Raw genomic sequence first — 27,583 nt, forward strand, 5'->3', positions numbered from 1 at the left:
GAAAGTAACAACAATATCGAACTATAACAATGAAAAAATAAAGCGATCTAATATAAACCTTTTCAGAATCCGATTTTCAGTAAAATTTATCATTTTTAAAAAATAGAAAGATGAATCAATTCATTGAAAGTTATAGACAATTACAATATGAGTATTACTGTTATTTAGAAGGATATCGCTGATATCTGCAGTGTTTTAATTTATATCAATAAAAATATTCACTTGCATCTTGATAGACGTTATTTATTCTTGAAAACTGAAGAACATTCCATTGATTATAAGATGGTGGCTAGTCAGTTCAAAATATTTCATTCTTATCGAAAATCAGTAGCAGCTGAATTAGTTTAGTAGTATAATTTGTTATTGTAGAATTGATAGATGTGAGTTCAAGTCTTTAGGATAAGATCAATTTTTATGATCCAGAATTATATTAGTAATGATGAAGTGTTTTTATTCTCAATGAATTACTAATGAACACATCCACGTCAAAACGAAAATCAATAATATTTGATGGGGATATACAATTTTCCAATCTAAATTAAATCTTTTATTGATAATGTGCAATACCAGAGTTTCAAATTTTTGTCATGAGTATTTGTATTTGGTGAGAAGTAGACTTTAAGCTTCGGAATTCATTTGTAATTATGGCATTTCCAACTAGACCTTTTGAAATCAAGTAAGCGAACCAATTAACATTCACAAGAATACACTGACTACTTAAGAAAAAAATAGCTTCCAGTTGAAATGTGTTTGCATTTCACTACTATAGACCAGGAAGTACTGAACAGCTATGAAATTTGGAGTGCTTACCACTTAAAAGTCTTAAACTAGAACGAAACAATTGTGATTCGCTTAATTTCACTATGTGATGAACACCTTTTAAAATAATGTTAAATCTATCGTTTGTGTTAAGAATTCATTAAACTATCTAGTTCATATGGAACAAATTATTCTTGACTATTTTTTATAGCTTTTTTGTTACTCTTTTAATATAAACTAACACCTTGAATACTGGGTTATTGGTAAATTTATCTTTTATCCTTCTATTCGTTTGTTTGATGGAAATTTTGCCTAGAAACAAGAATTTAATGAAAATGGCATATATATATATATTTAAAATTTAGCTATTTATCATTATTCTATTTTTATTATAATATAAAAATAACTAAGACAAACAAGAAATAACAAAAGGAACATAAACATGAACATAGAAGGGAAAAATAGCCAAGAAAAAAAATTATATCAAAAAAAAGATGAATAATATTGACCAATCAGTTCATTTTTACTGGTTCTACATAAAATCAATAATGAACCAATAAAATCTAAAGTAGGAAAAAAGTCAACATTATTAATTTCAGTTTATTTATTCTGAAAGAATATATCTTTACACAGTGTTGATCATTAATATCAGTGGTATATGTATATATATATAAATAGAATATTAACTGTACAAATGATTATTCCTTTCAAATTTAGCCATATATCAATATGATTATAATTGGAAATTTATTTGATTGATACTATAGTTACAATCATTGTTTGTTATAATAAGTAGTATATAATATTTTAATCAAAACATCTAGTTCAAATCAATTAAAAACAATGTCAGTTATTAATTCATTGTGAAAACTAATATTATTAATACAAACAATGAGTCAACAACCTGTAAGTTGTATTTATTTAATATAAAATGTTTGCATTATACAAATTTTGTTAATGAATAGTAAGACCTTAGTGATTGAAACGGTTTAACTTGTTTAAAATAGGGAATATTAGAGTATTTTCTTACTTATTAAGTGGAAAATATTGTTGATTAATTATAATTTGAAATATTCCCATATTGTAAATTTAGAACAACATATATAAGCGAACAATATTGTTTTCGGTTGGATCCTCATCAGGCTTTACTCTAATATACAGTAATATTTATATGCATATACGAAATTATTAAACCAATGAAGGTAGTTTATAAGTCAATGATAACAATGGAAAAGATTGCATAATAAGTAAAATGTGAAAAGTACAAATTGGTAGTGTGATAACAGGTGTATTAGTTTTTGATAAGAATAATAATGGCTCAAATCAATATTACATAATCGGAAATAGGTCAATGATTAGAAAAATATAGAGAGTGAGATATAATGTTCGCTGATATATGTTGTTCTAGATTAATTATAAAGCTAACACAGTATCAATTACATTCATATTTCATTTGTAGGTATCAATGCCAAGGTTGAAACTTGATGGTTTTAAATAAATGAAATATTGAGTAGAAAGTTAATAATCAATATATTTTTTTTATATCCCAAACAGTAAACAAATTTTTTTATTTTTGACATCTCGTGACATAATGTAAGCTGCTTCTTTAGAATAACTAAACAACTCGGTTAAATAATTCAGTTATTTATTTAATCTGAAGAAATGGTTTACATTATGTCACGAAATGTCAGCAATACAATTTTTCTACTGTTTGGGATATAACAAAGAAATATATTAATTATCAAATTTCATCTGGTTATAAATAAATTCCCACTATTAGGAAGATATATTTAGACATAGAATATTCTTTTCAGATTCTACAATTACTAGTTCAAATACTTGATTCAAGAAGATAGCCAAGTTCAAAGCAAATGTATCTGTCGAAAGATAGAATTGTTTCCAAAACAACTTCGTTAGTAATAAAATTACTATTGCATATTATGTACGTGTTCCAAATTGTAGGTCATTCGGAAGTGTAATATTAACTATTGAATCAAATATAAATAGTTGGAGATGAAAGAGATAAAATGTTTGATCATAGATTGTGTAAAGTATGAAGTGAAATGAAATGAAATAACGAATAGTAATAATGAACGAGTGTTAAATCGAACCGTCACCTAAACAAGAAATCATTAATACGTTGAATCAAATCAATTCATTTAAATATAGTTAAAGATAGAATGTATACATTTAACATATATACTAACTAGATTTGAAGTTAACCAAAGGTAAAATATGTATAGATCTGAGGTTTTCAGATGCAAAGTATCATTTTTGATTAATAAACTTAGTAAATGGTATTGTATTCCTATCATTATATAACGTAATGATATAGCCAATTAGAGAAAAGAACTATCGATCGGACCAACGACACATAAAGCCGTACGAGCAGTTTAGTGTCCTTATCGGTTCTGTTTCCTGCTTAGCCCTGTCTGTTAAGTCCAGAACACAAATCTCAGACTCTGCGATATGAATCATTTATTTCAAAAATAATGGGTCTATATACAAACCAAACAGACTACATCGTACCATAAATCAGGAAACAACATTTGTACAAGATTTACCCAAATGTGGCTGTGAATAAGGGAGATAGTAATTGATAGATTGGGTATAACTCAAGAATGGTAAACCGTATAATAATAGTTCATAGGTCGAAATAAAGCTTGTGATAAGAAAAACACGAATATGAGTAGTTTAGTTATTTAACAATTGCACAATTTAAAAATCAATGTTTAGTATAAGTCCAGAAATAGATTCCAACAGTTACCATTCATTATTCTCATCGAGATATAACAATAAACAAAATGAAATCTTAATTTGAATACTAAATAAATCTGATTGTACATATAAATAATTATGTATAAGTAACTAAAGAGAATTAATGAATGAATTAATTAATTATTTTACGACTTGTTAATTAACCAGTTTCAATTACTGATTATTAATGTTAATAAATGTAATGGGTAATAAGTTTATTGAATTAATATTAAACTCTTTTATTTTACCTTATCATGTATTTTCATCATTTGTTTTATCGATTTTTTATAAATTATTTTTATTATTTATGATTTATTTTAATGAGAATCTCTTCATTCTACATAATGTTTGATAATAATGATTCAGTAAAGGAAATAATTGTTCAAATTTCCTATCGGGTCATGCAACCAGATAGAATGCAAATGAATTTAAGTTAAAATCATTTGATGCAATTGGTTCCCTTTATGAATTTAAATAAAGCAAGAACAAATATTGGTGCAGAATAGTATGAATCCATATTATTTCGAGGTTTCTCGTCAGCTGCTTACAAACCAAAAAATGGAAATTTCCACCACCTGATCCTCCTAAATTATCTTAACTTTTCAAATTCTATTTAATTATTATTACGTAACTTATCTTATGATTATTCAATTCCACTATTACACCACCCAACCCGAATTAATTCCTTTTGACCTCTGACCTGTTCTAGCATATATATATATATATATATATATATACATATATATATATAGTTATTATTGTAACCCAGTTATTTACACTCATCTATGTCATTTGTTTTCACTCTATCTCAATGTAAAAATTCTATCACATTTTTTGGTTTGTAAGCAGCTGACGAGAAACCTCGAAATAATATGAATTCATACTATTCTGCACCAATATTTGTTCTTGCTTTATTTAAAATCATTTGATTGATTCCTACTTGTTTGAATATGCGAGACTGATAGGTTCTGGGTTCAAATCTCGCGATGCAGGATCGTGGATGCGCACTGCTGAGGAGTCCTATACTAGGACAAAACGGCCGTCCAGTGCTTCTAGGTTTTCCATTGTGGTCTAGCTTCAATTGACTCATGATTTCAACTATTGAAATATAAAAGATGTTAAATTCTATTAATGTATTTGAAGTAATAATTCGTAAAGAGAAATTATGTTTGTTAATCTGAAGGTGTTTAAGCTAAAACAAATGTGAAACGTTGTCAAATGTTCTAAAACTAAAGTGTGATACATACTAGTTGACAACATTATAGTGGTGTTTTGTTCACCCTTCTTAGCCATTATGAAAAAAATAATAAATTTTTTAAAACTAAATAAACACATTCACGAGTAATCTAAGCAGTGATGGATAGTGGTTAACAGTGAAATCCAGGACATGGGTTTCGTCTTATTAGTGATTTGTCAGCTGGACGTACTTGGGTTCTATAGGTAATATTCACTCTGAGACACGAATTCACTACCGTTCGCTTGAAACGCTATAGCATTATTCACTTATCTAATGAGTTCAGGTAACCACTTGTTTGTTTAATGGAGTGTAGTTTAATTACTTCGAGTCCCGGAGTGGACATCAACTCTGGAATCCAACTAAATGCAGCTGATAAGAGCCGGATAGAACGAGCCACCATCCATTCCTGCGTAAAATTGTTTGTGACTTGGCAATCCACACAAGAAACTGATCATTCGTTGTCCTAAACATCAATGGGAAGATTCACACAACCAATATAAATGAATTAAAATAACCCATTCATTCAGTGGTTATTAAATAGAGTTATTTAACTAGATGGTTGCGATTACTCAGCAAGAAGCCCTACTCACTACTCCTTACTATCTAACACGATTTTGAGTCTTTTACATCAGTGATCACGTCGCAACTTGATCGACAGAATCCCATCAAGATTAATGGACTAGATAGATATAACATTGGCCAATGCTCAATCAGTCGACTATAAATAGAGTTGTTATTCCTTTTTTTCGTCTATTTATCATGCTCGTAATAGTTCTTGTGATTTTTATCTTTATATAGCTTTAAATGAATTTCGCTAAAACTAGTTCAAATACGATGGATGTAAATAATTAGTGTTACTTAATCATAAACGATAGATTAAATAAGGAGAGAATTAAAAAAACGATAAAAGACTAATAAATTCTGACTAGTGTTGGAGAAGGATAGTAGAAAGTTACGGGCGGCCAAACCAAAAAGTGGTATCAGTTCATTAATTCACTAACTTCTGATCCGAGCCATGTTGGTAAATGTAGACTAATTGGTTGGAGTCCGTGCAACTACCGTAACCAGTGGCTGGAGTCTCTGAGCGACATGGCTCAGAATCAATCTCAGTGGCGCAGGTGTATACACTATCTGTTTTCCCTTAAATTACGAGATTAAAATTACTGTATATTTTTCTTTCTACGAATTAATCCTTTCTTTCTTTATCATATTGTTGTGTGCAATTTTTTGTATATTACTACTATTGATACAACGGTTTCTATAAATTTGGTGTTAATCTTGTCGTGCTAATGAAGTGTGGCAACTTGGACCAATGCATATATGTGCCAGATCCTACGTTGTAAATGACTGACTGACTGAAATAGATAAGAACCGATAGTTTTAATTTGTAGTATGGTGAATCTTCGTAGATACTGTTCACTTGATTACTGGTTTAATATCTGAATAAAAAAGTCATTCAACTGTCTGATCTGAAGTGTATACAACCCTCAAATGTAATACATAACTAATTATGAATTGTTATTAAAAAATTGACGCAGACGAAAAGGTAAGAAAAGATACGAGATGAGCATAAAATAGGAAATAACCAACTAACTGATAAACGAAACACGTCCAATTATTGTCTCGTAGACGTTCGATTTTAAAGTCATTTGCATCATTCATAGCCTATTGTATTTTACTTTTAACTCATTAGCAACAAAAGTTATCGGACTAAATTATAAATACGAAAGTTGTTTAAATAGCTATACTTCATCATTATTTGATCAATCCATTATTGGTGATCAGCTGATCAGCTGAATTTAATCCAGACGCTTCAGTTATTGTTAACACTAGTTGCTTAGATCTTTTACTTTTTCTCTTTGCGATAAATATACACTTTATTTTACTTGTTCATTGATAATTCCCTAATAGCATACTTTCAATTGACTATTGTGAGTTTTAAAATCTTTATTTAAAAACTCATATACAACTAAAATATGCTGTTTAATTAATGAAAACCTTTTTTTCAATAATTTCATTTTAAGAAATACATTTTATTCTGGCCAATAACATTCTTTATTTTAATAGTTGGGTTCATTAGTTAATTCAAGCTAGATTGCCATGGAAAACTTGCAAACACTGGACAACCGTTTCATCCTAGTACAGGACTCCTCAGCAGTGCCGATGCCGCTCGCGGAATTCCAACCCAGAAACTATCGATCTCTCGCGCGTGACCACGTAATCTGTAAACCAATGAGTGTTAATGTCTAACTTCAACCAATCCACTCAATTGTGCCACTGTCTTTATTTTATTTTAAATAAAAATTACTTTTAACTAAGTTGGGTTTGTATCATGAACCAAAATATAGTTAGTTTCATACTAATTCTAAAATTATTCCGACTAGTCGGATATCTATTGGTTATGAATAGAAGTAATAGATATTCCTTCTTTTTTTCACGAAAAACTTTAATCAATAAATGATCAAACATAATTCTGATATTTTGGAATCATTTACACATTTTGTTATATAGTCTATTCATGATATAAAGTGATTTAGTTATAAGAAGAAATCACTACTTTTTTAAATCTTAAAAACCGCCAAAAATCATTTATGAAACAAGAAGTAATAGAAGGAAAAAAATGAAAAGAATTATTTATTTAATTTTTTCGTGATATTAATATATGAATGAATTTGATTGGAGTTGATTAGAAAACATTGTAGATTTATCCTATTTTCGTATCATAAGTAGTATATATAAAATCTTATAATATACATAATTCAATAAGTTTATAAGTGTATACATAGTTGAATAGAATATTAACAGTAACAGATATCATTTAATGATTGGAACGTAAGTCTTTACTTATTGTACACTTCAAATCAGTACCATTATTCAAATGTTCTTCTTCACGTTTTTTTCTTAAGTTATACTTTTCTTTTCTTGTCAAGTTCAAATTTCAAGTTGATTTTACATGTTATGAACATTTATCGTTTTAAAATATTTAGTTAATATTAAGCTACAGTTAGTTGGATGTTTGCCAACTTGAGCAGAGGTCTCAGTCTTTTATTGAGTTACATTCAATGTAAAGAAATATTGATGAACTAATACTGAAGAGTTTCATTATATATTTATATTCTAAATTCCTTAAAAGTCATAGACATATATGTTACTAAGCAATAATAATATAGTTTGTCTCACATAGATAATATTGGCAAAAAGATTTGTTTTGAATGGCCTTTCGTACAATAAAGTTATATATATTCCTTATCAGTCTCACTATTTATTCTTATAGAATGTCTTAAGAAAATATTATTATCATCCCAACTTAGTCAGTAGTTTGATATTTTGTTATTAGATTAGGATGGTTTTGGTAACTTGAGTAAACGTTCGTTATATATACCATATTATGAATATGACATTCAAGATTTCTGTTGAAACATAAATCGATATTTCAGAGCTATTAACATACATTTGTGATAATCAAGGAATTGCATAACCGTTATGAAAGCTTGATGATTTTTATATAATTCAAATTAACTGTAATAAGTTTTTTAATAGTTTATAAAAACATTATTGAACTAAAAGCTTGTCAAGTATTTTTGTTTTCTAGTACCGGTATTAACTTGTAACAGGTGTATAAACGTTTATAACTTATGTATAAATGCAGTTGTTTTGCAGTACAATTCTACCGATATGTGTATTTGCTATATTAAACGATTCTTTTCGATAAAGTAATATCTAACTCATTTATTTACTATTAATAATGATGCTAATAAATAATAAACATTCCTAAAATTAACTTGTTCGAATCATTATACACAAACCTGACATTCTGACATTCGAATATTTTTAAATCCCAAAGTATTAGCTGGTTCATTAGGTAAATGTAGATAATTGAAGTGACTTATAACGTAATGATTCATGCATTTTTCTTTTAAAAACAAGGTGAATGAACTTAGTATACTCGTTAAAATGGAGAGAGTGTTATATGTGCATGAACGATGACGTCAGGTCTAACACACAAAACATGATTTACATTGTTGCACACAAATGCAAAGTATGTTTCGAATTCTGCATGGGTTTCTAGTACTTTCTAGCATGAAATGCTTCTCCATTTTTCTAATAATGGTAAGCTTCAACAAACATCTGTAATCGGATAATCGTTCCTCTATAGCATCAGTTAATTTAAGATAGAAATGACTATTTTGCCAATAATGATAGAATATAGTGCGTTTTTTTTTCTCATTCAATATCATAAGTACTTACTGCTGAAAAAACGCAAAAGTAGGATGAAACAGCTGTCTGTTACATTTCTATGTATTATGGTTTCTTTTAGTTTATTTAAATCTGTGACGATATAACATGCTGCAAAAATTAGACTAATTGGTCTAATTAGTTAGTGATAGGTTTGAAGTATAAGGTGAAATTGTGCTTCTATTGATCTTATATTTTTCGGCATTTAGTGTAATTTTACTATATATAAACAGCACTACAAATTAAATATTTGTTTGTTAACCCCATAGGTTATATATCTATATCTTATAAATAGAAAAGTTAACTAAAATAAAATAATTTATTGAGATCACAGGCAGACTCAATTAAGGCAACCAATTCAAACCGAGAAGCGCTGTAAGTTGTTTTGTCCTAACGTAGGACTACTGAGAAGCGAACACCCTAGACCCCACAAAGAATCGACCTCAAAGAATTCGGATATGTTGACGAGCGCTTAGATTTTATACCATCAAACGAGGACCTTTTGGTTTGTCTGTTTAACCACAATCATGTACCCACGAGTGACTAATTTTGAGAGGCTGTCCCTGGATTTTTAAACTGAGAGAATTTCACTAATAGAGATTAACCGTAAGTCAGGAACATACCAACTGAAGATAATGAATGTTGGTCGAGAAACGGCGCAAAAGTTTATTGAAGTTGCTAACGTGAATCATTGAATGCCTACTCTGTAATTTAAATGATAATGGGTTGCCATAGGACCTGGCTATTCTGCATCAGATTCCTGGTGGGGTTCTGAGTGCTCAACTCTAATGAGTCCCGCACTAAAACGAAACAACTGTTTACTGTTTTTTGGCTTTTGTGTCTGTGAGATTGAACAGTGTATTTTTGAAGGTAACTTCAGAAGACGCTAAAAACAAATAAATGAAACTGAAATATTTATTTGTAGAGCTCAGAAATATAAATAATTTTCATCGTATTTTCTGTCATTAGTCAATCCATTTTGCTTAAGTATAGTTATAATGAACTTCTGACAACAATAAAATCATTTTACCAAGAAAAATATCTATTCAATCAACATGGCAGTGGTCTGAATGGAGGCTCAAGGTATAAACAGTTTTACAATGCAACAAATGCTTAAAGTCATGTTGGGAAATATATGAAAGGAAAACGGGTAAAAATTATTACTATCCAAAAACAGTGCTATGTTGAAAAAGTTTTACAAAAATGTTAATCGTTTGTGCATACTTGCTTTTCCATGTCACGTCACTTAAGAGAGGTTTTTGATGGGCTATCAGAAAAACAGTAAATTATAAGCAAAAAAGATCCTGTCATATTGTAAGTATAATACAGTTCTGTATAGTTATCATTTTTATCACGGAATGATTACAACCAATAGACTGTTGAAAACTATGACGTATTGGACATCTATTATATATTAGTTTGTAATACGCATCATCCCTCCAGAGACTGAGTCGAGTACCATTTATTCAGAGTTATCTACGGTGACCACTTCACGTCCTACATTAGTCAATCCGAAATATTCATGAGGAAACAGCAAAGAGAAAAACGATTTATACAATATCCTGTTTGGTGTTATCAAACTCGTGGACGACAAATATGAACTGAATGTGTATCAAAAAGTGTGATTCCTAATCGAAAAACTCTCGAACATGTTATTTTATTTATTCTAACGAACAGAATCAACTGAAGTTTTAGAAAATCGCTATCTGAACCATTAATAATTTTTTGTAATATATGAGCTTCTAATTAGATAAATTAGATAATATCATGTAAATTGAAATTTCATTTCTCAAGCAAATTTAGCCTCAAACATCGTCCCGACTAGTTTATTTTGCATGATCCAATTTTTATTGATTATACTAGAAGACCCCAAATTAGCAATCATGGATTGTGCATGTATATTAATTTATGAGGGCAATTTGATTTTGAAATATCTTATCTAGAAACATGTTTTATAGAGAAATCTATCTTATGTGATAATCATTGCTCAATGAACTGGTGAGATCTACATAGTTCACACCAAATCCTGTTGTAATAAAATTTGATCAACAATGTATATATAGTTTTTTAAAATTTAGTTAACTTTAGATATGACCGTATATATATATATATATATATATATATATATATATATATATATATATATATATTTCTTAAGCGGTCCACTTTCTAGGACACATTTAGCCATTGTCATCTTATTGTCGCTATATAGATGATACTTTCATGGTATTAGAAAAAGAACATGAAAAGTAGAATTTACCTAATATATTTAATAAAATCAATCAATCGATTACTTTTACACTAAAAGAAGAACAGAATAATCGCATATCGTTTCTAGATGTTCAACCAACTAGAAGAGCAGATGGAACATTAAAAAGAGGTATACATAGAAAGTCTACAGTTGGACATTATATTCATTTCTATAGTGCTGTAACAATCAGATACAAAATAAAGTTGATGAAGATCCTGACTCATCGTACTAGAATGATTTGCTCGGATGACATTATTGTAGGTGAATTGTTTAATATTCGTAAATTGCCTGGTAGGAATGGATACCCAACGAAATTCATCGACAAACACATAAAAGGATATGAAAAGAAGGACAAGAATACCTACAGTTTTGAAGAAAATACTGTTTTTAAAATTACAGTTCCTAAATGATGCTACCAAAGAAATTGTGATTCCAAGATTTAGAAAGGCGGTACAAAAAACATCTAACCACTACATAATAATAACGGTTAATAAAGACAGATTGCCTGAATTCGCCACATCTATGTGTATTTGCCAATCCAACTGCTACTGTGAAGCCAGTTATATAAGATATACAATTCGGCAAGTCCATTGTCGCATAACAGAACATCTGTCTTGGTTGAGGAAAGGATAGGTAAGAGTGATTACGTGTTCGATTCTCGCTCACTTGGTACACACAGATCATCAAGTTGAATTGAATAAACCTTTTAAGTTTATCCACCATATTCCATCAAATTTGCCACGTGGTTTACGAGTTCATCTTTCGCACATTGCTGAAGACGTTGCAATCGATGTTCACAAACCTAATCTTTGCAACCAAAAGAGGTTTGTACAACCATTCTTACCACCTTGACCATCGGTTTATGGGAGTTTGCAGCAGAACTTTAATAAACTATTTTCGTATTTCTTCCACTTTTTGTATTTTACTTATTCTCAACATTCGTCTCTTGTTTCTCACACAACTACTATGCTTTCATCAAAATATTTTGTTAATTCCTTCTCATTTCTTATACATTATCCAATGTAGCAACTTTTTGATTATAATTAATCCTTTTTTTTCAAATTACTCAGTGTTAGTTCATAATCGATATATATATATATATATATATATATATATAGTAGTGTAGAGCCATGATGAAAAACTAATTGAAAACAAATTTCTTCATTCAATTCGTTCCTTCTTTACTAACTAAATGTCAAAATGGGGAAAATGATTTTATTATTATTATTATTATTTATTCGTCAAAATCATTATGAAAGAATTTTGCTAATCTGTAGCCCAATCAGGAATATCTCATGGCATACTGTTTTCTAAGAAAACACCAAATTAATAAATATTGATTAATCAAATAACACTTATAGATAAATATTGATCAAAACATGAGATAGAATCAATTCACTTGGTATTGTTTTACTTGAATCTTACCATTGATGCTTAAGACTGCAATAGATCAGTCTCTTATTAGCATATGTGCATACTGTGCGTATTGCCTCGGTATTGCCTTAATTTACAAGCATTATAAGCAGGTACATCCGGCTAATGAGTCCTAAATAGGACAAAACTCGCGTCATGGATTCTACTGCTAGCCACTATCTATCTTTGCTTATTATGAGATAGAATTATTTACATTCTTTGACTATTCAATTATTCAATAAAATGTCCATGATGAATAAACAAATAGTGTAGGCAAATGTTTAATGTTAAAATAAATAATAATAATAACAATTGGTTAATATTCTAAGGTAAACAGTTAGATAGATTAAACTTAACATTTTGGTTCTTGTCTACCACTTAAAAAAGAAAAGATAAACTTATAACGGTACTTATAATTCTAATATAAATCATCCAGTTGTTTATATTGTAATATCTTTCCAAATAAATTAAGTTAATCCCTCATATTCTTGTGTCATACACAGTAAAATAGTATAATATAAATATGTGTAAGGATATTATTGAACTATTTATTGTTACCAATATTGATATTGATTATTATATACCGTTTTATTAATGCACAAATGTATATCAATTCAATGGGAAGCATTCTGTTATAAAGGAACATTTTGATAAGTTAAATATAATTTTTTTTTGGGGGGGGAGGGGCTGAAGTTGTACATATTGAATAAAATGTATCATTTTTAATTGAGCAAAATAACTAATTAATATAATTAGCAACTAAAACCCTATCTTAACAAATTTGTCTATCTATTTAATGATATGTGATTTGAAACGTATAAGGGAAAAAAATTAATTCACAGCTGTATTTATAACTGAAAATGATCAACAGATTATAATTATCTTTGTATTGAATTCAGACAGATATTCTTTTTATTTTTGGATACTGTTGACTAAATTAAACAATTAGAAAGGTAAGTTATATAAATTTCAGAAATCCAAATAAGTTTATAAGTATTTGTTTTGGGTTATACAACAACTATTTTCGTTTAGATGGAAACTATTTTAAACACTTTTAAATGTATACAGATAAACATTTCTTTAAACAGTGAGAATGCTATACTGAAGGAGGATTCTGATGACTGTAAAATTTTAAGAATACATACTTTTTGGCTATTAAAATATTATGATCGTCAGTAAAGTGAAATATATGTGAAAATTAAGATTTCTGTTTAGAAACATCCTGAAAAATAAAAAACAAAACAAAACAATGAAAACAGTAGTTTATATACAGGCAGTTGTTGAACAAATTACTCTGGAAAGTAACTTCATAGTCTTACCATTGTTACTTCTAGTTGTTTCAATCTTCGTGATGAATATCATACGAAATCTGTTTTATTCTGTCATACGGTTAGTAAATCAACTGATAACTGAGTTAGTGAGTAAGGATGTTGCAGTCTTATATAAACGTATTCAAAATGTTGGCTCATACCATTTAATGAATATTGATTTAGAGTGAAATAATCTTAAATGAATTTATTATCCCCAATTTTTTTGAACTTATAGTCTCAACATCATAGGCTATAGCTCGACAAATCACTCGACGTTGAAAACGTCGAAGATGTATCTCATAGCTATATACCTAAATTATCGAATCCTATTCTTTTACAAATGTATCTGTTAGTGATAACAATGTCATTTAGTCCTGATTACATAATCAGTTCTATTGATCAATGTGTAGTTTAGAGTTAGGATTAAGGATCTTTACTTTGATGTCCATTGTGTTTGCTTTAACGAATTGTAAGTATTTAGTAGACAGCAGCTTAGTATCCACAGAGATCTGTTAAAAAAATTAATTTGGCTTTTTAAATTATTTTAAACATTGACATGGGTAATTTGATATCTTTTATTTAGTACATTGAACACCAGGTATTAGTAGCAAAAATGCAAAATAAATGAAACTCTTCATCATAAAATTTAGTCAGTATATCCATTATAACGCATGTAATTTATTTTACAATGTTCGACTAGAGTTATATTTGCATAATAAATTATTCGTAAAGTATTTTTAAGTAACAAGTTCTATGCTTGTTTTAGAGTATCCTACTACATTTACCAACTGAAAAACATATGCCGTAAGAAGAATACTTATAATTGAAGGATATTTTCCAAAAGTATATCTAAAATGTCATCTATTATTGATAATAACTGAGGAAGGTAATTTATTACAACAGAACTGTTAATAAACAAACTTCATTGGAGATTTTCCATGTCAATGCAACAATCTATGTAAATGATAGTTATTAGCCACTAGAAGATTAAGCATAGTGATATATTTTTTTGTACCGTGAAAAAGAGGTCATAAAAAGCGTAAGATATTATCTTGATTCCAAGAGAAATTTTACTGATTGCTAACAGAATTTAAATTCAACAAAGGAATGAGTTTTTGGTAATAATTTTCAGGAAACACTGTATTTTGATCATCAGTTTATGACCGAAGGTAGAAACGCCTTCTATAATCATATTGTAGTAATCATACAGTAAACTGTTCATTTGCAAAATGTCAATCAATCGTCTCATAATTCATTGTTCCTTCACTTCCATAGCAATCATTCACTGTTCTCGTTCAATTTTCTTCGATCTTTTTAATTTCCTGCCGCCAGAAAAATCTTTCGAATTACTTGCGTGACTACTTAATAGAGTAGTTAGTGATCCACTCTTAAATTTATCGATCGGAATGTATTGTCAGTTGATAAAAAGTGATAGTAAGTCTATGATATCAGGTACAACCAGTTTTCCTACCTTTGCTTTATTCACACAAATATTGCCATGTACATTAGTTTGCATAAAAGTCTGAAAACATCAAAAATCTTGATTTATTGGTGGCTTTGGTCTATAAGGATCTTCCTGAAATATGAATAATTTGGAATATTAATTAAGCTAAGTTTCGAAGTGCTTTTAATCGTATAAGGGCGTAAATGTTAATTTTTAACTATGGTGTAGGTCTTAATACTTTTATGATGTATTATACGGTATAATAACTTCGATTAAGTATTTTGTGAAGTTGCGTTGACAGTCATTTAGAATGAGTTCTCAGTCTATTAAGCTTATCAATTTATCACATCTTTATGGATTTACTCGGTCTACGAGATTCCTATGTTTTCAGGCATTAAAATGACTAAGATTAGAATCATATTTTTATATTATTAAACTTGTCTTACCCTTCCGATTGTGAATAGCTGTCTGAGTTTCGAACTTGTGAGCAATGTCGGCTTAGAGGTTAGTCTTTAGATTATTTCTATGTTCTGATGAGTTCAGAGTCACTGATATAGTTATTTTATTAGCTTCTATGATGATGACTACTTTGTCTTTACGTGACTTTCAACTACATATATTCAGAGTATCAGTATGAAGGTTGTGAAGACTGTCTTGCTACAAGTGAAGATAAAAAAAATGCAAATATAATTTTTTGGCGTTGGTATAGTCATTTAAGATATAGCTTAGTCTATGAGTCCCATATATTATATGATCAAAGATGTATTTGATTTTTTAAAGACAATTTTTCTGGTCCATTTTTTATATGACATTCGAGGATTTGAGGTGATTTATCCACACGTTCTAATATTGTTTCCATGAGAGCAATTTCTTAAATGTGAAATAATGTCTATTTCTCATGGGATGTTTTAATAGCTTATGGTCAACTGAGTTTATTGTGAACTCTGTAGTGTCTAAAAGAGAGCTAGTCTGGGTATGTATAGTTCTGTTGGACTTTCACTTACCGTAACATAAAGAACAAGTAATTTCGAAAACGTACAACATAATCACATTGATAGTCTTTCACAGTATGTTTCCTATAATAGACTTTAGCTACTATTTGTATTTAAGTAGTTCAAGACTGATTTCTACATTTATTAAGCTTTCATAATTTACTTTATGTTGATTGTATCGCACATTGATTTGATTTTCGGCCCTATATTTGTCCATAATTATTCTGATTGGTTGATAAATTGGATCGATTTCAACGTGTTTGTTGATTGCTGATTGACCTGAGTGCCAAGCGTCTAAAAATTGTTTGGTGTTTTTAGAATTTTTTTTATCCAAGATCACAACATTTTTCCGATCGAATGTGTGTCCACAGCTGTCCACATAAATTGATATAAGCGAGGATATGTCATGGCATTCGACCGCTAATTTTTGATGAAGTTGACTGGGTAGCCGTTTTTTTGAAAGATAGTCTTCAGATATTTTTACAAATAAACGTTGGTGAAACATTCAATATTTATCAAAGATTGTTACGTAAACCTAGCTAACAACAGAAATATCATTTAAGAAAGGTAAATAAGCCTTACATTTATTCATATATATTATTACACAATGAACTTATGTATCCTTTACATATTGTTATGACTTTAAGTTGCTGTCGATTTCTACCCTGTGTTATCGATCGGTTACAGTGACACGTAAACACGTACGGACGGCCTAGAGTCTCGATTGGTCCCACTTCCCTGTCTAGCCCAGTTAGTTGAGTCCAGAACACAAGTCACAGCCTCGGAGATATGAATCATTATATTTCAAACATACTTTGTTTATCTACCAATCAAGCACACCACATCGTACCATAAAATAGAAAACAACATTTTGTACAATATTCAACAAGTGAACAGATATCGACCAATAGGAAATGTCCATTTAAAGTCCAAGGACACCATTGGACCTAACATGATAATTATTGGTCTATTCCTCTGCATCCACAACACATATGAACTCAAAACGTTCTGGAAGGATATTTGTTAGTAACGAGATTTGTTTATTGTCTCACAATTTGGTAATTATTTTATTGTTCGCCTTAACAAATTCAAGCAAGTAACATTGCATGATTAATATATTTAACTATAAGAATGACCTACACATATATATCTGGATACTATTCACTTGAGGATACTTTAAAGAATGTTTGAGGGAGTATTTATTTACAGCAGCTTGTTATTCATCTCCAACAGTTATAAATTCATAAAAGTTATTTTACTTTAGACAGGATGTTTAGGATATACATCTAAAAGTAATGGTTGAATTAGTCGGTGTTATGAATTAAAAATATTAGCTTTGATGTCGATTGTGAGGTGAATAGCAAAGTTTGTTATCAGTAAAGTTAATCCGTTACATAAGAAGCAAGAAAAAGGAAAATTGTGAAATCTAATCAAAAGGTTAAAACTACATGCAAAAAGATATGTGGTTATGGGATGCTATGACGTGGTTGTTGTGATCTTAATGCTTACATTAATAGTAGTAATAATAACAAAAAACGTCAATAATGATGTTATGTAAAGTAAGAAAGATGAATATGCAATAAGAGTATGTCGTAGGAGAGGGTTGTTAAAGATGTGCGTAAAAGTAGAATTAATACACGTTTGATAAAATAATGAGAGTGGAGTTGCTCTGAAAAATGTAATGTATTTGCGCAATACATTTCGAACAATCCGGCTACACATATGCTTGTCAAGGCCATTTATATGAAACTGATAAGAGTAAGATAGATAAGAGTTTAAATAAACAATAAATGATAATTGTAACTAAAGAAAGGAAAAATTCAACATAATATAGAAAAAAATAGGAACTTGTCACACTACTCTAGGCTATAAAATGGCTTAAAGATTAGGAGTGAAAGTTTAATATATGCACTGATAACACGAATGGCATGAAAAACGGAACGACTATATGGTGAACATAGCGGTTGAATACACCTTTTTGTACAGATAAATCTGGTTTCTTTAGGCCGTTCTTAATTACTGTTACTATGTAGACAGAAGAATGAAGGTATTTATAAATTTCTTTTACAGTTTTCCTGAACACGAAGACATGCAGTTGTGAGGACGCAAGGATGAGATTCTTTTAGCATGGCTTGTTTAGCTAGCTTCACAGAAGCAGTTAAATTAATAAACACACATTAATCAGAACATCATAGGTCACTAATGTAAAAAATCATGGATAAGCTAATAAGATATCAAAGATAAAATCTGTGCATTCTTCTGTTTCAATTTTATATTACGGAAAATAACCTGTCAAACTAATCTTGTTTATTGCTAGGCATCCAGTTGTTTTGTTGCTCTTTAAATGCAACGTCGATTTCTTTTAGGTGTTAAAAGATGTTTTCATCGTAAATGAAATAATTTATGTAATGAAATGTTTTCCTTTGTTCAACTTGATTATTATTACACTTACAGAGAAATTCAATGGTAGTAAAATATTAAATATCCAAGCATAAGCAAGTTATGTATGAGGAACATTAAACAATTTTACGAAATGTATCTGTTTATAGAAACTCAATATAGTAACAACTTTAATGGTGTGTCTTTTTTATCCTGTTGATGCAACTGCTTAACATATTTCGCCAGTTTAAGGACAACCGATTTACTGAGAAATATGTTTGTATCTTTATCAGAACTAAGGTAATACTTGTACTACAAATACATTTAATGCACCACATATAAATGTCTATATTAGGTGATCACTTAATTAACATTTGGATTGCTTGGAAATTCTATTTAGAAATCAATCATATCTACAAATATCTGACACTGTCTATGGAATTACGTCTTATAAGATATAATTATGATCCTTTTTGATGTTTGTAATGTCAGGAGTGGTATTCGAACCCACGTCCACGGAGTGGACTGCTACATGAACGCAGCGTCTTGGACCGCTCGGCCACCCTGATCAGACTAATTGTACATGTGATATGGGTGTGTATATTAATGGTTCGAATGGCCCACCAGGGTGCTTGGTACCTGTGTGGTTGCGCCACAGGATTGAGCTGTACTATTCAGACTGTAGCGTTAAAGCCTATATAGTTCTTTTGGGAAACGAGATCGAGTCATACGATTTGGGCTACAATTTTAAGCCCGGGTAGTGTCTGGCTCTCCTGTTAAACGGGATTAAGCTGTACTGTTTGGGTTGTCACATGAAATTCTGGATGGTGTCCGGTTCTCCTGAAAATCAATGTATAATTACCCTGGCTCTCAAGGGTATATTATATGACTGTGAATTTTTGATGTTTTATTTCGTACATATAGACTGGAGAAGAACAATAAACATAGTGTTTAACTTGGGGACTACTAGACTTTAGAAACATTCCTTGTAATACACACATATTCAAAGTCCGCCCACCAATACTTTTGATACAGTAATTTAATATATGTGTATGTCAATTTTATTAATCATTTATGAGTCAGGTTATACTTCAATCCTGTTCCTAGGAAGAAAATTTACGTGATAGTATCTTAACGAAAATTTTTGATTTTTTAACGCTGAACACACATTAATCTGATAGGATTGTATTAATAAAGTTATAAATCGTTCTAGGATCAAACAAAAGGTGTGGTGAAAATGGAAGTAAGTCTAAATAAAAGGAATAAAAGTGGTTGTAATCAATATATTTGGTGAAATATTGCATTAATCGATGAGAACTTAAAACATTTGCCTTGTGTCATTCTAACTTTAAGATTAGGAGTGTGAATAGTTCCTAGACGAACTGATAATTTGAGCAAGATGATACAACAGAATAGCCTTATTGCCTCACGATTAAGTGAAACAAAATGCTAATCAGAAGTTTTGTTCAGTAGTGTTTTTAGATAGAATCCAAATGTATTTTGTTATCCAAATTTATAGTATTTGAATGAGTTAGTCTTGATTAGGCACATCATGTCTTAGGTACTTAACTAGACTTGATTATTCTGAATATTTCTACACGTAGCGCGCTAACCCTAGATTCTTCACAATATCCTACTGTTGGGGACGTTAGATCCCCAGAACTCACTTGGAAAAGGACCTAATTTTGTGATTTTATTTAGAGGATTTTAATTTCTTTGTTTACGTACCAAAAGCGCTCTTTTCACCTTCATGTCGTATTTCCCAATAGGGAGAATCTTAAATGCTATTGGTCTGTTGTGTCTTTTAGTATGCTATTTTGTAACTCTCCCCAAGGACGATTTTGTTTTGTATATATACGTTTTGAATTGTGTTTGTTGGTAACGCTCGTGCTTCTGGCTTTTGTGGAATATACTTCCCCATTTCAAGCTTTGACTTCTTCCTCTAGTTAGCGAGGCTGAGACGCATCGAATAGCTAGCTTATTGGTCTTTGGTCACCAAGTCCTTGTTCCGTTCTCAGATGAAGTGAACTCGTAACGACTTCAAACCTAGCACCTACCCATTTTGTAAATAATTATTCAGTCAGTTCGTCTAGTGACTGGGATAAAAACACAATCTCTTGAATTCACTCCTTTTTAATAATGTTTTTAACTGTTTACTGACATATTGTTTAATTTCATGCATATATGGTAGAAAGGATTTGTAGCTGAAAGTTTGACTCTGTTCTTTCACTAAATGTCAGAAATAGATTCAGTAAAACTTCTGTATTTATTCAATATTCAGTTATAGATTTTCTTAACTGAATCTCGATTTCAAAGAAAAGCACTGGTGTTTAAAATTTAAATCTTTTCCCAGTACCTAGATTAATATATTAATTAATTAGTTTGATGATGATTCCTAAGTTTCTGTAATTTATGGTTGAAAAACATTCATAGTAATAAACATGAATTTAAATCAGTAGTACTAATTTAATTATTTATATTTAAGTATCATATTTATATAACACATTTAACGGTACCTAGAATTATCAACACTAGAAATTATATGACATAAAACAAAATAACACTGAACACAAACACTCCATAATACTCGATATCTGACAGGTAAACAGAAAACACATTAAAAATGTTTCATTTTTGTTACCATTTAAAAGTTTCTTTGATTACTAGTTGTCAAGATATACTTAATAAAGATTTGTTATAGTTAGTCAAGACATTTTCAATTTTCATATGTAAATTGAAGAAGAAGGAAAAAAAATAATCAATAGGATCCTTACGAGGCCAATAAACTGGTTTTAATAATAATAATAATAATGATAATTTCTTTATGATATTTTTGCCTAACGATAAACATGAAGATGAACAACATTTTTGTGCACATATACATGTATATATTGATTAGTTGAAAATTGAACAATCCAGACTAGAATAATTGTGTAAATTTGAACCAATCAGTGATTCATATGAAATGAATAAAATTTCCCTATTTTTTTAATATTATTTATCATAAATTAACACAATTGTGCATTACAAATTACAATACTGTGGATTTATTCTATTTATTTTAAATAATATACAATTTTTTTTTTCAAAAATAATGACTTCCAAATCAATTATGGATGTAGTGAGAGATTTGAGAAGAGCATCGAATTTTCGTAGAACATCAGTATTTAATGAAGATGTATGTCATAATTTTGTTTGTTTGTTTGAACTGATTAAAAAATTGATTTTATAATTGGCTTATTTTAAAATTTATTTAAATTATTATTTAAAGCAATTAGTCCATTTTATAAATTTTAATAGAACAAAGAATGAGAAGATGGAGTTGATCAACAAAACTGTGATGTATTTACGTGATACATTTCGAACAATCTGGTTACACATATACTTGCCAGGATATTCTATATGAAAATTAATAAAGGTCAACTAAATGAAAGTTCAAGAAAAAAGGAACAAAAGGGAAGAGAAACAATTTTACACCATATAAAAGTATTAAAAATTGTAGCGTTATCATAGGCCATAGAATGACTTAAGGATTATCAAGGTAAATTCAAGGTTGGTAATCTTTAAGTCATTCTATGGCACAAATACATCACATTTTTCAGATTAACTCCGCCTTCTCATTGTTTTATCTAAATTATTATTCACTTTATAAGCTCATCTACTATGTGACGGTTAGAACTATTTCTTCTTTTTGAAAAAGGACTAATAATTGAACTTGGATAAAATACTGGTAAAAGGTCGAGTAATTGTTTGAGTATCAAAAGTCTGAAATTTTGCTCCTCAGCTTGATTGTATAGTTTTCTGAAGGTTTTTTCTTTGAATTATGCCTAATTCAACTTGGAACATTTGAAGATAATAAGGAATATATGTAGTGATTAAAAGTATGTATCATATATCTTGTGATTAACTGTTCAAAATTTCATTCTTAATAGGTTAGCACTAAAAGAAGTCAGTTGATGATGAATCTATTTGTTTTTATCTATTAGCCTTGAGATCATTTCAATGAGTTTCTTTATTTGGCAGCTAATTCAGTTCTGTAAATTTTCGAATATTATTTTTTTATTATGAAAATTTAAGACGATCATTGTTTTAATGTTTATAGTCAACTTAAACTATTGAAATATACTTAACATCAAATTATTTCCTCGTTGTAAATCAATTAATATATTTGTAATGTCAAAATGAGTAGGAAAAATTAAATTTTCTGACGTTTCGTGACTCAATGTAAACGTTACTATTTAGACTTGGATTAATTTTGATTTGGTTATTTATTCTCTGAAGAAGTGGCTTACACTGAGTCACGAAACGTCAGAAAATCTATTTTTTCTACTTATCAGAATATTACAAATATATTGACTAATTTAAAACAATTTACCCAATACTCAAGTTAATCAAAATTCTCAAGTCAAATCTTGGTAATGATATCTACTTTCCTGTTGGTTATTTTTTTTTTTTTTTTGAAAAGAAAAACGTTTTCTATTTCGTTATATTAGAAATAAATTAATTACAAATTAGAGGCAAGTGTTGACGATAGTATTTTATTATAAGAAATCTTATCGATTCGTTGTTAAGCTTTTAAACATGTAATGTATTGTTTTTTAAACTATTCTCTATTATATAACTAATGTATTTAGCATTACTGAACAGATGAACTAACAAATACTGATGGTTTAATAAACTGAACTCTAACTACAACAGATAATGTGCCATTTCATTTATGTTAGATTAATGTTGAAATAAAATCTTGAAGTTTACATATAAAAATATTTTATTTTTAATGGTTTACTCAAAATTTAAGTTACCTGACGAACTGCTGTAAAATGTAAAAAAAATACTGAATCTGATGTTTGGTTCTAAATGATAATTTAAAAAATAAATCTTTCATTTAAATTAAGATCATGAATCGATCAATGTTAGACCACCATTGAAAACCTGGAAGAACTAGACGGCCATTCCGTCCTAATATGCGACTCCTGAGCAGTGTACATATACGGTCATCCATACAGGACTCGAAATCAAGACCGTCGGTCTCACGCGCGAATGCTTGACCTCCAAACCACTGAGCTGGTGTTAATGTTTGACTTCAACCAACCCACAATATCTTGCAATCGTCTTCCATTTAATTGTTTCTTAATGTCAACGCATTAGAAAACGTTTAGATTTTATTTACTTGGTTCTATTCATAGTGTTTATACAAATGAATAATAAAAAGGTAGCAAGAATAAAATAATGCTACCTTATTTCAGGGCTGCAGTCATCAATTACTAGTTGCCTAGAATTATAAATAGCAAACGTTTTACATTCTTTAGCTAATAAAATTGTGATGAATAATGTAAACGGTAAGAGAAACTATCAGAACAAGGAAATATAAATTATAGTGTAATATCTAATCATATAAAAATAAGTATAAGAAGGACACAATTACTAGTAATCACGATAAAAAAATAAATGATTGTATAAGCAATCAATAAGACTGAGGTAAAATTAATTCAACAATTGAATCCCAATGGATGGGCAAGAATAAAGTTATGCAATAGGTGACAACGTAAATAATTATTGTACAAAAAATAATATCGTTTATACGAGTCTATTAGATACAATGTTAAGAGATGGTGAAGAAGATTTGTAGCTCAAGGGGATGATTTTGATGGAGTTTTGTTCTCTGAGCTGGATGGTTTGGTCATGGAAGAAAATGTCTACCTGAAATTTGTGCTGATGATGTCGTTCAGAAGAACGATGTAAACTCCACGACCAAACCACCCAGCTCAGAGGACAAAACTCCATCAAAAACATACAATGTTAATTGCTTTATTGTGCTTCATTTGATTAAATTAATCTTATTTTCTCTATTTTTTCTTCAGTTTTTAATAACACGTTTACCTGAGAAAATCATGCTGCAAATTTTTTCGCATTTAAGTCATCCAGAATTGTGTAATATTGCACGTGTTTGCAAAATGTGGCGTCGGTTAGCATATGATCATTCATTGTGGCAGTCACTTAATTTACGACCTGAATATGGTGGAATATTTGTGAGTGAATTTTTAAAGTGATTTCGATGATAAATATGAATCAAATAACCAGTGAAATTATTGTCGAGACTATAATTTATGAGCGAACCAATCAAGTGTAAGATAACAAGTTTCGGATATTAACGCGAAGTTCACTCATCCATTCGGCTAAACAGAGTTTTGGCATTTTAGCTGATTTCAGTTCGTGATGAAAAACCTAAATTTAATTCGTAACACTAACCATCAACTTTAAATCATAGTCCTTATCCTCCACATTGGTTTAAAAACCTCATTTAGCCCTAGTTAGTTGGTGAACATTCTCAAGGCCACTTCAGCGTCGCTCAAAGGTCGTCCATAAATTATAATCTCGACAAATTATCTAGTCAAACTAAAGTATATATAATTATGGTTACTTACTTTCGCTATACTAGAATACTTTTAAGTCATATGAGATAAAAAGTGACCTGCAATGAAATATGTATAGAGATTGGTTAATTATTGTATACTTGTAGAATCTTGTATGTTGAAGCATTTTTGTATGTCAAATTGATTAAATGAGGTGACGATGAGTGGACTTAGTTAAATTGACTGAATTTATACGTTTTTCAATTTTTGAAAGCCTTTTGCTTTTTCCTGCCAATAATTTAACAACAGAAAGGTCTTCTGCAATGTTATGATATTTATTTTTATGAATAAGTAAAAAAAAATCATCTTACATAATATAATCGGTAATGACAACAATACAGCGCAACATTGATTAAAACTGCACGATTTCCTATTGTACATACAATGATGCTTGTGCGGAAATAGAGGTACTGATAAGTGTATTGGCGAAACCTTAATGAATTGTGTCAACAAAATTACATTTTATAGATTATTTATTTAATTAAAATATAAATAAAAAGAAAATGCATTTTACTGATGATGACATGATATTGATAATTTACAATAAGGTAGATCATTTAAAAGGGACTTGGATGAATTCTAGCTTTGTTGTTTCACAATCAAATTCATTAAAGTTAGAATAAAATAGCTTGAACTAAAAGGCTTTCGTTGATTGGGTTATTTCCAAGTGACTAATGATATACTAGATCAAACAACCAGTAACATTTAACTCCTTTCAACAATTATCAAGTTAATTACATTTTCGATAAATGTAATTTCTTTAACCTTTTAATTAATATAGTAAAATGTACCACTTGTAAAGTGTAGCGATTGTCAGATAATCACTGACTAAATCAAAATAGTTCATTTTGAACATATGGAGTTATTAATATCAACGTTAAGGACTTGATGAATACGCTAAAGTATGTATAATTAAATAGTGTAAAGCTATTATTTTATAGCTTACTATCAACATTAAGGGATTTGAACAGTCAATCACAATCTGCTAACAGACATATTTAACAACAGATGTTGTTAGGTGGTATTCAAACGAATAAGGTAATTCTTACTGACATAATATATCTTGTAGACCAATAAAACGAACATTTGTTTACATCGGGTATTGTTTGAAAAACAAAACGACTACATTTTAACGTTATCTGACCATGGTTAAAACGAAAACGAATTTTCTTCAGATTTCTCACTCATCCTAATATATGCAACGAATACAGTCTAAAATATTCCAATGATTAAATGTAATTAAAAGAAAAGTATTTATTTAAACAATATGTTTCTAAGGTATTTATAAGGAATCGTTTAAATTCTTTTTATTCCAACTTCAATCTATGCTCATCGGATTATTTTAGCACAAATTTAATCATCATTGAGTGAATGATGATTATCATAAACGACAGTAATGAGAGCCAGCGGGTTGCCTTTTCACTCAAGTATGAATGATTTTAACCAGTTCTTTTGTTTTGTCCACTCACTAGGTGTAACTTTAAACGTGACTTGATAAAGTCTTTCATCTCCTGGATGCTTGGTAAAATCGTGAATTAAATCATAGTCATTAATGAAGTGAATGTAAGTTTCTAATAGGTAAAGTTCTAGTTTCTGAGTTTCACGTTTGATGGAAGCCCAAAGAGATTATGATGACAGTGCTCATTACTACCAAGCTTCTTACAGAAAAATCTAGTGTTATAAACATTGTTAGCTGACGATATATTCTCTGAAGCACAAATAATAAGTTTGTAAAACAATCAATTACTGAACAACATGAATTTGTGTTGTTGACTTGCTTGTAGGTTTGTGATAACATAACTATAACTAGCTACAGTTCAAATGAGAAATCCCGGAGCAGTCAATAATACCTTTATGTATACTTGAAAGTTGTGTATTTATCACAATTGTCTACCTCATACAGTTAATCAAAATCATGATCACTTGATGAACATAACTCTATGATCAACTTTTTTTAGTATAAATTATTATCGTTCGTTTAATATGCAGCACATTATTCTTATCACGATGATTTTGTTTAAAACTTTAATTTTTTTCAGGTAAGGTCAATTGATGAGCTATTAAATCTCATTCATCATAGGTCTGGAAGTGGGTTAAGGTGTATTGAACTATCCAGCGATCTAGTCACTATACCAGTTTTAGAGGAACTTGGAAATCGGTGTCCAAATCTTCGCTATTTAACTCTAGATTTTTCTAATGCTATGCAACTACATGATTTCAACGAATTGGCTTCATTCCCTTCATCAATTAAATATTTATGTATTTGTTTAAGTGATGTGATATTTATGGAAGGTTTAATGAGAAAAATCTATTCATGTTTATCAGCGGTTGAAATTTTGCACTTAATTGGTAAGTTCTTGTTGAGCTCATTCAAAAATTAGAATGTTTTTCG

At 29.5% G+C, this 27,583-nt stretch overlaps 1 protein-coding gene across 3 annotated transcripts in view; it reads left to right on the forward strand.

Annotated features, from left to right (window-relative positions):
• Nucleotides 1–1,377: 1,377 nt before the first annotated feature.
• Nucleotides 1,378–27,583, forward strand: part of MS3_00001409 (uncharacterized protein) — a gene marked incomplete at its 5' end in the record, with an annotated part of 39,646 nt that continues 13,440 nt past the window's right edge. For 2 of the 3 annotated variants that reach the window (XM_051208866.1, XM_012940255.3), the window contains 3 exons: nucleotides 21,873–21,956; nucleotides 24,640–24,807; nucleotides 27,231–27,540. Coding sequence is in view for 2 of the 3 variants with exons in the window: in XM_012940255.3 (XP_012795709.1) it covers nucleotides 21,873–21,956; nucleotides 24,640–24,807; nucleotides 27,231–27,540 (562 nt within the window). Of the gene's footprint in view, nucleotides 1,666–21,872; nucleotides 21,957–24,639; nucleotides 24,808–27,230; nucleotides 27,541–27,583 lie in introns of those variants that run through there. The other variant, XM_051208865.1, reaches the window with a different exon arrangement.

Source organism: Schistosoma haematobium, chromosome 1, assembly GCF_000699445.3.
Source record: "Schistosoma haematobium chromosome 1, whole genome shotgun sequence".
Lineage (NCBI taxonomy): Eukaryota > Metazoa > Platyhelminthes > Trematoda > Strigeidida > Schistosomatidae > Schistosoma > Schistosoma haematobium.